This window comes from Mobula birostris, chromosome 14, assembly GCF_030028105.1.
Source record: "Mobula birostris isolate sMobBir1 chromosome 14, sMobBir1.hap1, whole genome shotgun sequence".
NCBI lineage: Eukaryota > Metazoa > Chordata > Chondrichthyes > Myliobatiformes > Myliobatidae > Mobula > Mobula birostris.
The window spans coordinates 78,323,100-78,340,879 of NC_092383.1; the positions used below are offsets into that span (position 1 = coordinate 78,323,100).

Here is a 17,780-nt window from a genome sequence, read left to right on the forward strand (position 1 = left end):
ATATTAATACACTGAGCACTGATCTCCTGGTCCTTCATATCCTTTTCCTTGGTAAATACTGAAGCAAAGTACTCATTAAGTATCTCACTCACGTTATCTGCATCCAATCAAATGTTCCCCCTTTTATCCCCAGTTATCTTCTTGCTCTTGACATACATATAGAATGCCTTGGAATACACCTTAATCCTACTTGCCAAAGACTTTTCATAGCCCTTCCTGATTCCCTTCTTTAATTCTCCTCTGACTTACTTATACTCTTCATGTGCTTTGTTTGATCTTAACTTCTGAAGATTTACATACTTTTCCTTTTTCTTCTTGACTAAATTCATCACCTCTCTGGACATCCAAGGTTCTCTTATCTTTCCATCCCCATCCTTCCTTCTAACAGGAACATACCTTTCCTGCACTCTGTGCAATTGATCTTTAAACACCCACCACATGTCTGATGTGGACTTGCCAGAGAAAAGATTATCCCAATTAATGCTTCTTAGTTTCTGCCTAATGTCCTCATAATTTGCCCTACTCCAATTTAAAATTCTCTCACATGAACCATACCTATCCTTATCTATTGCTCTCCTGCAAGTTAAGGAATTGTGGACACTGTTCCTTAACTGTTCACCCACGGGGAAGTCAGTCACCTTTCCAGGTTCATTATCCAACGCAAGGTCCAGTTCAGCCCCTCCTCTTGTTGGACCATTGATTTAGTAAACCTTCCTGGATACATTTATTAAATTCTGCCCTATCTAACCCCTTACATTAAGAAGGCCCCAGTTTATATTAAGGAAGTTGAAATCCCCCCAATGACAAAAACCTTATTATTTTTACACATTTCCTTAATCTGATTACATACCTGGTGCTCAATATTCCGGTGGGTATTAGGGGGTTTGTAGTACAATCCCATCAGTGTGATTGCACCCTTCCTATTCCTGAGTTCCATCAAATGGACTCAGTGTCTGACCCCTCCATTATGTATCCCATGAATGCAGCTGTGATAGTTTCTCTGATTAGTAGTGCAATTCCCTCTCCCTTTTACCTTCTCCTCTCTCTTTTCTAAAACATCAAACAGCTGGTATATTAATCACCCATTCCTGCCCCTCTCTCAACCAAGTTTAAATGGAAGGAGGTGAAGAGGGGAACCAGAAGGATATGCATGGGTGATGGGCAGATTGGGAAGATAGGGTGGGGAAAGAGAAGGGGCGATGGGCTAAAATTCAAAATTCGAAGTAAACTTACTATCAAAGTACGCATATGTCACCATATACAATGCTGAGATTTATTTTCTTGCAGGCATACTAAGTAAATCCAGGAAACATAATAAGATCAATGAAAGACCACACCCAACAGGATTGACAACAACCATGGTGCCAAAGAAAACAAACTCAAATACTAAAGAAAAAAAGAAATAATAGTAATAATAATAATAATAATAATAAATAAGCGATACATATGAAGAACATGAGATGAAGAGTCCTTGAAAGTGAGTCCAAATGTTGTAGGAACATTTCAGTTTTGGGGTGAATGAATTTATTCCCTCTGGTTCAAGAGCCTGATGGTTGAGTGATAATAACTGCTCTTGAATCTGGTTGTGCGGGTATTATCTTCCTGATGGCAGTAGCAAGAAGAGAGTATGGCCTGAGTAGTGGATGTCCTTGATGATGGATGCTGTTTTCCTGTGATAGCACTCCATTTAAATGTGCTCAGAGGTGGGGAGGGCTTTATCCATGGTCTGTTTCCACTACTTTTTGTAGGATATTCCATTCAAAGGCATTGGTGTTTCCATACCAGTTCATGATGCAACCAGTCAACATACTTGCCACTACACATCTAAAGAGGTTTGTCAAAGTTTTAGATGTCATGCGAACTTCTAAAGAGGTAGAGGTACTGCCGTGCTTTCTTCATGATTGCATTTATGAGTTGGGCCCAGGACAGATCCTCTGAAATAATAACACTAAGGAATTTACAGTTGCTGACTCTGTGTATGTCTGATCTGCTAATGAGAACTGGCTCATGCACCTCTGGTTTCCTCCTCCTCAAGTCAATAATCAGCTCCTTGGTCTTGCTGACATTGAGTTGTTGTGGCACCACTCAGCCAGATTTTCATTCTCCTTCCTAAAAGCTGATTCATCATCACCGCTGATTCATCCAATGACAGTGGTGGCATCAGCAAACTTAAATATGGCATTGGAACTGTACTTAGCCTCAGTCATAAGTATAAAGTGAGCAGAGCAGGGGGCTAAGCACACAGCCTTATGGTGCACCTGTGCTGATGGAGATTGTGGAGGAGATGTTGTTGGCAATCCAAACTGACAGGAGTCTGCAAGAGAGGAAATCAAGGATCCAATTGCACAAGGAAGTATTGAGGCCATGTTCTTGAAGCTTGTTGATTAGTTTTAAGGGGGTGATGGTATTGCATGCCGAGCTGTATGCCTCTTTGCTGTCCAGATGTTCCCAGGATGGAGTGAAGAGCCAATGAAATGGCTGCTGTAGACCTGGTGTGTCAGTAGGTGAATTGGAGCAGATCCAATATACTTCTCAAGCAGGAGTTGATATATTTCATTAACAACCTTTCAAAGCACTTCATTAGAGTAAAGATGTAAGTGCTTTGGACGATAGTCATTGAGGCTGGTTACCACATTCTGCTTAGGCACTGGTATAAATGAAACCTGCTTGAAGCGGGTGGGTCTCTCAGTCTGTTCCCCCACCAACCTTTTAACACTGGGTGGTGGTATAAGAGAAGAAAAAGGGTTTAGAGGGGAGTAAATACTAGAAATTAGAGAAATTTATGTTTGTGTCATCGGGTTGGAGACCACAAGGTGGAATATGAGGTGCTGTTTCTCTAATCTGTGTCTATCCTCAGTTTAGCACTTGATGAGGTCATGGCATTGTGGGAATGGGAAGTGACATTAAAATGGCTGAGAATTGGGAGATCCTGTCTTTTAATAGAGAGTGTAAAGTGCTTGACAAAGTGATTTCCCAGTCTGCCTTCGATCTAACAATGTAGAGGAGGCACTGGTTACATCGGATGTAATAAATGGCACCAAAAGTTTCACACCTACAGTCAAAGGCAAGTTGACGACACAATGCAAGGTGTGTGTTAAGTCATCATGTTTATTTTTCACAAATCTGTAAATTTACCCATATCTTATGTGTTATTTTCGTATATGTGTCTCCTCAAGTCACTGTAATAAGTTAAAGCGACTCGGAGACACAAGACACAAGAGGCATCTGCAGCAACAAAGAGCTGGAAGAACTCTGTAGATTGAGCAGCATCCACGGAGGGAAATGGACGGTTAATGTTTCCGGTTGAGACTCTTCATCTGGACTGAAAGGTAAAGGAGAAATCATCATCACCATTATGTGCCGTGTCCTATGATGTGGGCGATCATGATCTATTACCATGATTGTTCCTGGCAAATTTTCCTACAGAAGTGGTTTGCCATTACCTTCCTCTGGACAGTGTCTTTACAAGATGAATGGCCTCAGCTATGATCAATACTCTTCAGAGATTGTCTGCCTGGCGTCAGTGGTCGCATAACCAGGACTTGTGATATGCACCGGCTACTCAGACGACCATCCGCCACCTGCTCCCATGGCTTCACATCACCCTGATCAGGGGGCTAAGTAGGTGCTAGACCTCGCCCAAGGGTGATCTGCAGGTTAGTGGAGGGAACGAACGCCTTTCACTTCCTTTGTAGAGATATATCTCCACCCAGCCGGTAAAAAAGGCGCCGGGAAGGGGTTGACAAAGGGCTGGAGATGAAGTTAAAGTTATAGTCACATTGCAGAATGATTAATAATGCAGCCAAAGACTGGGTCGAGATAGCTTGGGTCGGATGTATTGAGAATTTTGCTGCAGACCACTTCGGTTGTAACCAGCAGCTGCTCTGAATGGCGAGGAGTCTCAACCTCTTCACATCAAAGCTGCAGTAAATCAAAACGCACAAGAGTAAACTTGCATAGACAATGTTGCATCCATGGAGAAGTTGGCCGCTGTGTGAAATTGCAGTCCCCTGTGTCATTGCTCCTGGCCTTTGTGGTAACCGTGAATCTTGTCCATGGAAGGTCTGTATCCAGCTTCTCACAGATACATCTTGTCCATGGAAGGTCTGTATCCAGCTTCTCACAGATACATCTTGTCCATGGAAGGTCTGTATCCAGCTTCTCACAGATACATCTTGTCCATGGGAGGTTTGTATGAGGAGTCGGATACAGACCTCCCATGGACAAGATGTATCTGATAAACAGTGTAGCGAATTGGCCCCCAAACTGCTGAAAGGTCATCAACCCCTTAAACATTGGCTGTTTCTCACGGTATCTGCTCTAGTTTTTTTTTGTTTTTATTTTGGTCTTAGATAAGGAGTCGACATAACTCTGGCAGAGAAGAGCAGGATCAGATAAACAGTAGAACAACTTTGGGTGCGACAGAGAAGAAATTCTTGGCCGTAAACCACATCCCTCGAATAAGTAAAAGATAAAAAAAAGCAAAAGATAATTCCTACAAAAAAAAACACAACTCAAATCGGAAAGCATGGAAGGGGAACAACACAGCGTTCTACAGACCCGAATCAACAAGTGGTTTCAATACTAACACGTTCCCTTAATCAAACAGTTAGAACACGCGAACCGGTTAAATCTATAAATCTGAGGTGAATAACTCTATTCAAAAAGGGTAAATAGCAGTGTATTTAAATATATAGCGTATGCACTCGCGCGGGTTAGCGCTTATTAAACAAAATAATGTTAGCAGTTCTCTACGATTCCCAATACACAATTACAAGTAAAGCCTGTATCCATACATGGTACCTAGCAGTAAACACGTTTCATTTGTTCTTTCTAGAATACTAAACTATATTGTGAGATAGCTAAGATCCGACAGGGGAGATTCAATTTTAATATTCTCATCCTCAAGAAAACACTTCCCCCAAACGTGTCACGACAAGAATCCAAATTCGAAGGTTGCTTCCATCAGCTCGGGCTTAAACCTATATTCTCAGAGAAGTCAAGACAGTCGAAATAGAGCGAAATTAATTCAGCTTTAGTAGCTGGAACTAGTACAGGAGCAGTAGTCAGAAGGAAGTTGCTCAAGTTGTGCTGCGTTCAGATCAGGTACTGTATTACTTTGAAATCCTGAGCCTGAATTTCCTAACTGCAATTCAGCCCTTTAAAACTTTAAATACCAGAAAGATCTAAAAGACGCATTTTGTCTGAAAGTACATGATCAGGACATTTGTCAAAGGATAGTGTTCTCCCACACCCATCAAGACAGCGTGGAAGTTTACCGCTGCCTGTTGTGGAGGACTCCTCCTGCATCCCACAATCCTTTAGGCTAATCGGATAAATATGGCGGAAGGGGGGTCGGCTGGGTTTGTTGAGCGACTGAAGCGATGCGTCAGTTGGTCTTGGACCTATTTGTGGGCACTCTGGTTTGTTTTGGTGTTTGGCCTTCTCTACATCCTGCGGGCACCGCTCAAACTGCACGAGAATCTCAGCGCAGGTAAGCGGCTGGCCACATCCCCACTCCTGTCCCGTCCTCCCCGCCGCAGTTCACACAGACAGAGCCATCCGGCACCGGCACTCCTGTCCGCCCGCTTGTTGCGTCGGGGACCGGTCTCCCAATCCAGCGGCTGACAGCCCTGATGCGTCCATTGTCTCACCCACCCCGGAAATCTAGGCAAGTTGTGCTAAACACTGTCACTGGGATGCTGGCCGGCACGAGTACACATGGCTACTGACTCCTCAATGAGCAACCAGTAGCACACACTGTCACAGGGATCTGGTATACAATGACACACACTCTGGGATAAGCGCAGGCACTGGCATATGCTATCACTGAGATCTGGGAACGTATTAGCACATTCTCTATGATCTGAGTGAGTACTGGCACACTGTTGCAGGGATTAGATGGGCATTGGCACATGTTGATACAGACTCATGAAAGCACCATCCCTTGCTATCAAAGAGATTTAGGCAGCCACGGGCTAATACTGTTCTGTGCATGCACAGGCACTTGCTTTCGCAGGGACATGTGTGCATGCTACCACTGTAATCTGGATGCATGCTGTCATAGGGATCTGAACAGGCATTGGCAATATGCTGTCATTGGCATTTGTTCTCTCCAGGATCTCAGTAGCCACTGGCACTTGCTGTCATTGGATTAAAAGCTGACATGGTGCACAAGTGCAATATAATATAGACATCTGCAGTGCACAGGGTCATTGTAATATTGAAACAGTGTACACTAACTTAAACTCACTGGCCCACTTAGTGACTGAGCATTGAAAATGACTTACTCACCTATGTCTATGTGCTCTGAGGTGGCTAAAGGCACCAAAGTGGGTCTGCAGTGTTTGTCACAGGTTTTGCAATACTTGCTGATGCATTGGGTAAATGGAAAGTTTGGGTGGTGGTGAGGACCATCTGTTGTTTATGTAGGGTGTTTGTGCATTCCCAACAAATGGACTTGGATTCTCAGAGAATCTATGATTCGTCCAGCTACTACTTCATCCAGCAGTTCATTCCACAAACCCATCCATGTGCTTACCCAGATTTGATACCACAGCCATGTGTCCTTCTCTGACTCTGTCTCTGTCGCTGTCTTGTTCCACATGGCTTCCAGCTCCATTTTTTAGGCCACCAGTTTTGACGCACTGAGCCACTCCTTCCCTATCTTTTCCTTCTATCACCTGCCAGCTTTTCACTTCATCCTCCATCCCCCACCCAGCTACTTTCCTCCTCACCTGGCTTCACCTATAACCTGCCAGCTTGTACTCCATCGCCCCTCCCCCATTCTTATTCTGCCGCCTTCCTTCTTCCTTTTCAGTCCTGATGAACGGTCTTTGTGTGAAACATGGACACTGTATTCCTCGCAATAAATGCTCCCTGACCTGCTGAGCTCCTCCAGCATTTGGTGTGTGTTACCCTATCAGGTCTTCTTTAAATCTTTCCCCTCTCACTTTAAACCTAGGTCCAACCCTTCCCAAATGCTTGTCCTTTATTTTGAGCAGACATGAGCCAGGGATTCCCACAGGTCAGTTTGGATATTACATATTTTCAAGCAGGCTTTTAGAACATCCTTGAATTGTTCTCCTTGGTCATCTAGTAATCTATTTCCAGCCTCACTGCAGTTTGATTGTTAGTTGTTAGGTATGCAAACAACATGGAATGGACACTAGGACCAGTTGAGTGTAATTGCAGCATCATTGACCCCAACATCCTTATCCTGCCAATGGGTTTTGTTGAGGTAGTGCTATTGATACCACTCCTCTTCAATGAGGTGCCTCCAGTGGTCTTAAAGCATTAGGAAAGCAGGGATCACAGCAGCCTGATAGCTGATAAGCTTTATGCAAGGTTTAAGGAAATCATTTTGAAACACATTTTCCTTTGGAAGGCTATGGGACACATTGGAAGGACTGATGATTTTCATCATCTACATTTTCATTGTGGCATGGCTGCCAAGGTTTAGAAACTGATCTTGTCATCGACTTTATTGTTGGAGGATGATGGCAGGTTGGCAGTAGGAATTTTGTGGATTTTAATAGGAAGGCAATTCCTCTCAAATGCCTCAGTAAAGAAGTGGATGTTAATTTGGTATTTGGCCTCTAAGCGTGCATGTACTGCAGTGCATTGACTTTAGTTATGGCAGTCTTGGTTCACGTATGGAGGAAAAATAGGTTGAAGCCTACCATTTGTCCTGTAGATTAGTTCCAGCCCAGCAGGAATATCTTTGGAGTTGAGCTGCATAATTGGGAGAAAGATTGAGGAAAATATTAATATTGATACTAACTTGCAGAACACTTTTCATATAGATGATGTAGTTCGAAGTGCATTACAATGGGGTTAAGTGCAAAAATGAAAATAAAAGGCAAAAAAAATTGTTATTAAAAGGAAAATTAAATAAATAGGTTTTCAGCTGGTGTTTAAGTGTCGACTGAGTCTGCATTCCTTATAGTTTTAGGTATTGAGTTCCACCGTTTAGGGAGTGTAATTCAAAAAATGCTGGCCTGTCAATTAATTTTTGGAGGAAGACTGTTTAAATTTAAGAGACTGGCAGAGGAAGACCTGAGAACTTGAGCAGAATTATAAAACGAAAATGATTCTGTGATGTACTTCTGTCCCAGACCATAGAGAGCTTGAAAAACAAGTAAGAGAACTTTAAAGTCAATTCTAAAAGAATTGCGATATTGATGCAGTCTTGATCTACACTAACCTACACTGTTTGAGTCTACTGTGGACCTGTTGGTGAAGATCACATCACATCTTGAAGCAGATGTAAAGTGGAAACAAATTTATGTGAACTGCCAATTTGTGAAGGATTGTTGAAATCAAAAGTTTTAATGATCCACAATTAGTCATTGATACTGTTCCTGCATTTCTGTTGGAGTTTAAATTTATTGTGTTGTCTCAGCACAATTCAGAGAGCAGAGTCACCGTTCTGCCATGAGGACAGATGATTGAAGAAGATCCTCATGATACTTTCTCTATCATGGGCCACATAAAGAGCCTTTTGCAATTGCAATGATTATGTTTGTCTCTTTTCTTGAAGACAGTCAAGATGATGCCCTTCTAAGATATGAAGAAGATGTTGTGAATTTGTGACTTTAATTTGTTTCTGTCAGATTTTAGAACTTCAGTAGTGAAACTGCTTGTTCTTAGTTGGCCTGTAGCCTTAATGAATTCTGATCACGTGTCAGAGATGCTGGACAAGATATTTGCTTTGGAATAGAATCAAGGGCATTTATTCAAAGATGAGGTATTTTTCAAGTGTATGCTGACTGCCTCTCTGTCCTTCATGCATTCACTTCTATTCTCTTCTATAATGTAAGTGGCTCCCCAGGTGTATGAATTATTATTGCTCTTAGCACTGAAGCATCTGCACGTGCTATGGATGTAAACAAGTTGCAGGATCTCCAGTGCACTTTCCACCCATTGTCTGTTCTTTGGGTTGTGGGTCTTCTTTTGGACCTATAGAGCTGTTACTTTCCTCTTGAGACATAATGAAGCTTCCAATCCAAGAATACTATGTGGCAATCAGCTAGTTTAAGGTCAATTAACCTTTGGATCTCTTACTCATTCTCATGTAGCCAGTCTGACACATGAATAAAGACAGACACACTCACACACTGAAACTACTAAGACAGACACTAGCTGACTGCCACAAAAACATGGGCAGGCAGTTCCACATGTTGTCACTGGAAGATGGGAAGATACTGGTGAACATTGTCATTGGGATGTAGTCAGGCATTGGCATGCATTGTCATAGAAGTATTGAAACATCTGTACGCTATCACTAGAGTATAAGTAGTCACTGGTCCAACTTGTATAGATTAAAGCTTGCTGGAGTATGTGGGGCTGTTGTACACACTGCTTCTAAAAATACAGCTAGGTAATTGGGTGCAATGTCACTGGATCATGGGTGGGCACTGGCACACAATATTACTGGAATAAAGGCAGATTGAGATACATTGTCATGAGGCAGACTGCATACTTATTGGAAAATGGATGTGCTGTTGCTCTAACTTAAAATACCGCCATCTGTATTTTATCTCAATGACCTGTAGTATGTAGTTAGAGTTTTATTGTCATTGCTGAAGACGATAACATGCAGTGCAAAGCTGGCAATTCAATTACTAAAGGAGCAATGACTAAGTTTAAAATAATATCTGAGTTATTTAGAATGACTGAATTAAAAACAAACATGTCTAAAATTAAAAGCAACAGTGGCTGCCCCATTCAAGTATTGCACACGCCCATGTCATAAAATACAATTACTAAATGTGAAATAGCATCAAGAATTGAAGCTGGGACTTTCCCTATGATCATGGAGGTGTTGGTGGTCAAGGAGCTCCTTTATGATGTTCACTCTCGAGAACTTAAAGCTGGAGATCCTTTCTACTGCTTCACCATTTATAAGTAGTGGATCTTGTTCATGCCACCTTATTTTCCTGAAGTCCATAATAATTTCCTTGGTTTTTTGCTGTTGAGTGAAAGGATATGGTTATTGTACCATTCATACAGTTTCTACATCTCCTCTCTCTATGCTGTTTCATTGTTGTTTGTGACTAATCCAATCACTGTGGTTTCATCTGCAAATTTGATATAGAGTTGGTGGCACAGGAGGGGCACAGTCATGGGTGAAAAGAGTGTAAAGGAGTGGGTTCGGTACACATCTCTGCAGTGCACTGGTGTTCAGGGTTAGGGAGGTTGATATGCACTTGCCTGTTCTGACTGTCTAGGTGCGATTAGTAAGAAAGTCCAGAATCCAGTTGCAAATTGATGTACTGAGTCCCAGATTGTGTTGCTAATGGTCAACTTTTGGAGTATGGCATTTAAGGCAGAACTGTAGTCAATAAAAAGCAAACTCCCGAAGTTGTTTGAAAACTGTTGGGTGTTAAAATTTTTGATCTCAGCAACTTTTTCTTTCCTTTTGCTTGGACACCGAGGATGTGGGTGAAGTCCTTAATGAATACTTTACATCAGTATTTACTAAGGAGAAGGATGTGGGGGATAGAGAGATCAGTGCTGAACATATTGATATGCTAGGGCATTTCGAGGTAAAAGAGGAGATAGTGTTGGGTCTCTTAAAGAGCGTTAAGGTGGATAATTCACAAAGTACTCCGCAGATGCTGGGGTCAAAGCAACACTCACAACACCCACCTTCTTTATAGGGCCTCTGCCCCTTCTCTCTACAGTCCTGACGAAGGGTTCCGGCCCGAAACGTCGCCGATCTTTTCCACGAATGCTGCCGGACATGCTGAGTTCCTCCAGCGTGTTGTGAATGTGGATAATTCCTAAGGCTTGTTGGGGTATACCCCAGGTTGTTAGGAGAGGCAAGGGATGAGATTGCTGGGGCCTTGGCCAATATGTTTGTGTCCTCTCTAGCCACAGTTGAGGCCCTGGTGGACTGGTGAGTAGCTAATTTTGTTCATTATTCAAAACTGGAACCAGATATACTCCTGGAAACCATAGACCAATGAGTCTCATGTCAGTGGCAGGGAAGTTACTGGAGAGTATTCTGAGGAATGGGGTTTGTGAGCATTTGGGAAACCATGGCCTTGCGAGTGAGAACCAGCATGGCTTTGTGTGGGACAAGTTGTGTCTTACTAACTTGATTGAACGAGGATGATTGATGACAGTAGAGCTGTGGATGTTGTCTACTTGGATTTTAGTAAGGTGTTTGACGAGGTTCTTTATGGGAGGCTCATCCAGAAGATTAAACTGCGTGGTATCCATGGTGAATTGGCCATTTAGATAAAGAATTGGCTTGCCTGTAGAAGACAGGGCAATGGTCAAAGAGACCTATTCTAACTGCAGGTCTGTGATCAGTGGTGTTCCAAAGGGATAAGTACTGGGAACTCTGCTGTTTGTGATGTATATAAACTTCACCAGGCCGTGAAACTAACGAACTCCCTGCCACCATACAGGTCTCATCACTTATGAAGTGCATTATAGTATTTTTTTTAACTTGTGTTGTAAATGCACTTTATGCTAAATGTTAATCTTCTGGAACACTTTCGTTAATTTATTTATGGTAATATTACTTTGTGTGAGTTATATATACTGTGCTGTGCACCTTGGCCCAGAGCAACGTTGTTTCATTTGGCTATACAGGTTTCCCCCGCCATCCGAAGGTAGAGCGTTCCTATGAAACGGTTCGTAAGCTGGAATGTCATAAAGCGAAGAAGCAATTACCATTTATTTATATGGAAAAAATTTGTGAGCGTTCGCAGACCCAAAAATAACCTACCAAATCATGCCAAATAACACATTAAACCTAAAATAACAGTAACATATAGTAAAAGCAGGAATGATATGATAAATACACAGCCTATATAAAGTAGAAATACTTCTCTACAATGATTGCCTGCACAGATCTCCGTAGCGAAAATCTCACACAAGCGCTCTCGGCAGAAAATCTCACGCAAACGCTGTTGGCATAAACGCGCTCTCCAGTAACCCTTAAACTATGAAGCTGCCAAATCTACCAAATAACACGTAAAAATACACAGCCGATATAAAGTAGAAATATTGTATGTACAGTGTAGTATCACTTACCAGAATTGGGAAAACAGCGCCGAGCACACTGATGATGGTGTGCTAGACTGAGTCGTCGCAGGCTGGGTGGTGCAGTGGCCCCCACCCTCCGGGCCGCCGACCTGATACATTGCCGCGAAGAACGCAGCGGTTTGCCGATTGCATCGCCTCTGATCTGGGCCGACAATTACGTGCTAGGCGGCACCTAATTAATTAGCATGTTTATTTCAGCTTTTTTCTTAAAGATGTGCTGTGTGCCTCCCGGCTACCACTGCGTTCTTTGCGAATCAGTAGAGTATCGTCCGGGGCCCGGGTGTTGGGGTGGTAGGACACGGGGGTGTCATCTCATCGTCGATCAGGGCAGGCAGCTCATCTTCTCCTATGACTGCCCGCCTCGATATCGAAAGTTGAGGTTCGTCGGCTGATGTGGAAGGCTTGCTTGACTGCTGAGCCTCGCGCATTTTTCTATCATACAGTTGTTTGTAAGCACTGAAACCATCCTGCAAATATCCCCTAAACCTACATACTCTTTCAAAATTAAAGTCGTACTTTATCATTGCAGCGAAAATCTCATGCAGTTGCTTCACTTTCTGCATTCAGTTTCAATTGTTATCCTTCCCTCTTCCAATTGCATCAGCTCTTCATCTATCAGTTCTTGGTCATGGGATGCCAAAACCTCTTCAACATCATCTTCGTCAACTTCCACAAGCCTAACTCACTTTGTCCTTGCTTCGTTCACCACGATAGAAATGCTTAATTATGTCTAGTTTTATGCTAAGTGTAACACCCTTACTCTTTCAGGCTTTTCCAACACCTTAGAACTCATCTTGCTAACGGCCGCTCAATGCAACGTGTTTCAGCAATACCGTTCCGAATCTGGGGCAGAGCGGCTGCTCGGGGTGCGCGCTGCCTTTTATCGTGCTGATTTTTTATCGTGAGCTGCCTCTCTTCGTAATAGTGAAATCACCTTCTGAAAGTGAAAACAGGGTACTAATGTGGGTCTTTCATAACAGTGAGGTTTCGTAAAGCGAACGTTCGAAAAGCGGGGTTGTGGATGGTATCAAAGACTGGCAAAGAATATAGTGGGATATTGATCAGTTGTAGATATCCTGGCTGCTGAAAATGTGAGTAATGCTGTCTTGGGTTTTAATTATTTATTTCTTCTTGTAAGTAGAAACTTGTCATACAATGATACTAGTTTGTATCCATAACAATAGAATGTTACAAGCAGATTCTGAATCGCTAAAGCAAGTCAAGCAATTATAGTAGAACATATGGACATAGACAAAAAGTGACCAACTTGGAATAAATAACAACTCATTTGTGTTAATGGGCTAAATGGCATCTTCCCATGTTGTATGATTCTATGAAATGGCATTAACAATGTAGAAATACAAAGCTCACAGTGATGTATTAAAATGTCCCAGTTTTGCATAAATACCATCAATCTGTTTTTGAAATCCATCGTACAAGGTACTTTCTTACATGAGATATATTATGTTGGAAAATATTTCAGAGCTTTGAGCCCAGGTAGCTGAAGCAGGGCCACTGCTGACAGAAAAATTTAAAGTAGGAATTTGTCAGAAGCCAGAATTGGGCAATTGCAGAGACCATAGAGGATTGTCAAGAAAATCTGATTATTATTTGGAAGTTTGTTTCTGATAGGATATTAAAATCAAAAATATTAGCGATTCGTGGTTCAGTAATGATAAATTAAGAAAGTGTTTATTTTCTTCATTGAATGACAAGATAGGACCAGATGGCCTTTCGACCTTGGGTTGCAATTGAATCAAGGGGAGCCAAATCACACAGCAGTCACTGCTGAGGGTGGTGATGGTGGTTGGGAGGAATGAAGAGGCCAAGGTGTGGTAGGGATGGGGGCACCAGTGGGGAAGGGAACAGAAGAGTAGGGGATTGTTGTCTGGAGCAGGTGGATGTGAATTTAGGGAGAAGGGAAGAGAGCAGTGGGGGTGGATTTGAGTGTGGGGACTGAGAGGTGGAGAAAGCATTTAGAATGTGGTGGAAAGAGAGGGATATAGGATGGCTGAGAGGTGAGTTGTATTTCTTGTATCTTTGAGAATTTGATTGAAAACTTTTAAGGTATTCAAGGAACTTAAAGGAATATTATGGAAATTACTGTTTTTGTTGGCTGGAAAGGAATCTATACACTACTTCTACTTCCAGGTTTTTTGTCTGAAGCATTATAGGTTCAAACTTTGCAAGTTCTTTTTGCCTTTTTCGCATTGTTTTCAGACTCCTACGTTACAATCCTTTAGTACTGAGATATTTAAATATCCACTACACTAAGTTGTGAAGTATTTTTTTTCTCTAATTCTTCTGTTATTTGACTTGCCTCTGTTTATCAAATAATATCCAAGTAAAATGGGTACCTTGTCTAGCCATGTTACACACAATTAAACCAACCTGGTCTTTCCTGGTAACTATAACTCTCCAGCCCTTGCAATATATCTGTGGTCTTACTATTGTTCTGTCATGTTTTGTCTGTGTTTTCTTCCATGTCTCAGTTGGTAATGACAGGTATTCCATATTCACTTTGTTCCATTTATCTTTAGGGATCTTCCAACATGCATTCCAAAATAACATCATTCTTACAACACACACAAAATGCATTCCTGAAGAAGGGTCTTGCCCCAAAACATTAATTGTGTACTCTTTTCCATAGATGCTGCCTAACCTGCTGAGTTCCTCTAGTCAGTAGAGTCTAGTGTTTTGTTTATGTTGCTTTGAATTTTCAGCATCTGCAGACTTTTTTGTGTTTGTAACATTATTCTTAGATGCTCTTTAGCATCCTGCCATTTATTGTGCATTTCTTTGACATGTTTGCCCTCTTCACATACATTAGATGAAAATTCTCCCCTTGAATTTATTACCTCATCCTCTCGTAAACAGTGTGGAAATCCCCCACCCCCATCCATTAGCCTCATTGCCAGTTTTGCAATCACAGCCCCCACCAAAATGTATATGACGAAAAGTAAGCTTGGCTAAGAAGTACGCAGTAAATATTGTCCTAAAAACTATCAGTACCAGGCCTTGTAGCAAATGTCTCTATACAAAGTGGGTGATAGAAATGTGGATTGTTGATTATAATTTGGAGTTTTTTGTATTAATCCTAGTATTAAAGCAGACAAAGATTTATATAAGGGGTTAGGTTGCAGTCAGCCTTATTGGCGGAACACTGCTGCTCTTGTGAATTTTAGTTACTTTCTGACAAATCTTGTGGTTGATTATTTCATTGACTTGATTATTTTGTATCTCTTGGCACATAGGATATTCAAAAATCCTGATGCAAGTTTTTGACCTGAAATGTCAACCATCCCTTTGCCTCCTTGACCCATTAAGGTCCTCCGCAGCTTGTTTCTTGTTCTGAAATATTCATAAGATGCATGCATGATTCATTCAGTTTCATGCACACTTATTTCTTCTCTGGCATGGTATGCTCTTTAATATTTAATTATCTGACCAGCTCCATGAAATATTTCTCAGAAGACATTATAACACACTGGAACTGAAGGTAGTGTAATACAGTATATAATTGTTTCACACACACAGTGGATTCTCGTTAATTGGGCCATCGGTTAGTTAATGCGGCTGTTTATTTGGGATGACTTAAAGAACAAAAACGAATGGAGAAAATAGCTGGAGTCCCTTCATTTATGTGGGACACTGCGCTGCTTAATTGGGGCAGGAGACTGTTGCCAAACAGTTTCTAACTAGTGTCAGTCACTTGCTTGGCCATTAGACACAAGACCATGCTTTGAATGAACAGTTTTTAAATAGTATTAATTTCTATAGATATTGATTAGGACCATATTATAAAATTTGTTTATGCCTATATTTGAGTTCCAGCAAATTAAATTTTGTGCAAACCTCTTGCTATGAGCAACTTTAGAGAAATGTTTCACAGAAGGAAATTTGGTCTGTCCCCTAAAACCCTCACTAATTTTTATAGATGCACCATAGAGAGCATTCTTCTGGGGTGCATCACAACCTGGTATGGAAGTTGTCCTGCCCAAGACCAGAAGAAGCTGCAGAAGATCGTGAACACAGCCCAGCACATCACACAAACCAATCTTCCATCCTTGGACTCACTTTACACCGCACGCTATCGGAGTAGTGCTGCCAGGATAATCAAGGACACGACCCACTTAGCCAACACACTTTTCGTCCCTCTTCTCTCTGGGAGAAGGCTCAGGAGCTTGAAGACTCGTACGGCCAGATTTGGGAACAGCTTCTTTCCAACTATGATAAGACTGCTGAACAGATCCTGACCCGGATCTGAGCCATACCCTCCAAATAGCCGGACCTGCCTCTTGGTTTTTTTTGCACTACCTTACTTCCCCTTTTCTGTTTTCTATTTATGATTTATAATTTAAATTTTTAATATTTACTATCGATTTGTACTCCAGGGAGCAAGAAGAGCAGAATCAAGTATTGCTGTGATGATTGTATGCTCTAGTATCAATTGTTTGGCGACAATAAAGTATAAAGACCAAGGAACAACACAAGTATTGATTCTGGATTCTCCATGAAGAAAGAAGAAAGCCCTTAACTCTGAGTGGAGTCATCGGGATGCCGTCATGAAGGCGTATTTTTAGCAGGCTTTCTTATTTGTATGAGGTAGAGTTGCTAGCTCGACGCTCAACCTAGCACAGATGGAAAACGTGCAAGGAAGCCGGCTGGATTCAAACTCGAGAGTCTTCGCTCTGAAGTCCGGTGCTGATGCCACTACACCACCAGCCGGCTAGGATTCTCCATACTGCAGAGAATTTAATTTAACTAGTCTTGATTTTTGTTGTGGTCATTATCTAAACCAGCCTTTCTCAATCTTTTTGCCCTGGGGGAACCCTTGAAATATTTTTCAGGTCTCAAGGAAGCCCTGTGCAGTATATGTTTAATCTACTACTAATATATTTATTATATCTACAGTTCACGGTATGTTAGCACAGTCAGTAAGTTGTGGATATAATAATACAAACATAATTGTCAATGCTCTTTTGAGTAGAGAATGAATTTTTAGCCAACCTTTCTTGCGGGCGTTGGGGGGTGGGGAATCACGTAGTTAAACTTATCTTTCCTTTCTTGAAATTAATCTTTCTTTCCCTTTCATAAATTTTAAAAATGCACAAGGCAAACATAGTAAATTTCTGGCTTTAGCCACAATGGGATTTAATTTTTCTAAAGTTAGGCTCATTGGATTTAATTTAAATAAAGGTTGTAAATTTATTTTGATTAATGCTATTTACTACATGAAAATTTACTGACAATGTTTAATAGTAAAGTTACTAAAAAATGTAAGCAATGCAGTATGAATGAAAATATAGCTAAGACACAACTTTATACAAGACTTTGAAAAGACGTTTTCTTACTAATTGACATGATCACTTGTATAGACCTAGCACGTGAAACGTGTTCGTTTTTGCTGCACAAATACTCTATTCTGTGTCAGACTTGGGATAAGCACACATGGATTTCACCTTCAACTGAAATGAGATGATTTCTATCCTTGCTGTTGGTGCTTGTTAAACAAGAAAACACTTGCTCACACATGTAAGAAGTTGAAAACTGCCACAAAATGTTCATTGCTTTCTTATGAATGGCAGGATACCCTTCTTTCACAGAAATCCAGAACTTGTCCAGCAGCAGATCAGTAAGGAGTGCCCAATCAGTCTACATCTCACTAAGTTCTTCCTCTTCTCTCAAAGTCAAGTTCTCAAGCTGAGCAGAAGATT

The 17,780-nt window shown here is 41.5% G+C and overlaps 1 protein-coding gene across 2 annotated transcripts in view; it reads left to right on the top strand.

Moving 5' to 3' along the window:
• The first annotated feature begins 5,337 nt into the window (after positions 1 to 5,337).
• Positions 5,338 to 17,780, top strand: part of LOC140210002 (suppressor of tumorigenicity 7 protein homolog) — a 146,914-nt gene continuing 134,471 nt past the window's right edge. For both annotated transcript variants that reach the window (XM_072278723.1, XM_072278722.1), the window contains exon 1: positions 5,338 to 5,494. In XM_072278723.1, the coding sequence (XP_072134824.1) occupies positions 5,341 to 5,494 (154 nt within the window). In that variant the 5' untranslated portion in view covers positions 5,338 to 5,340. The remainder of the gene's footprint in view (positions 5,495 to 17,780) is intronic.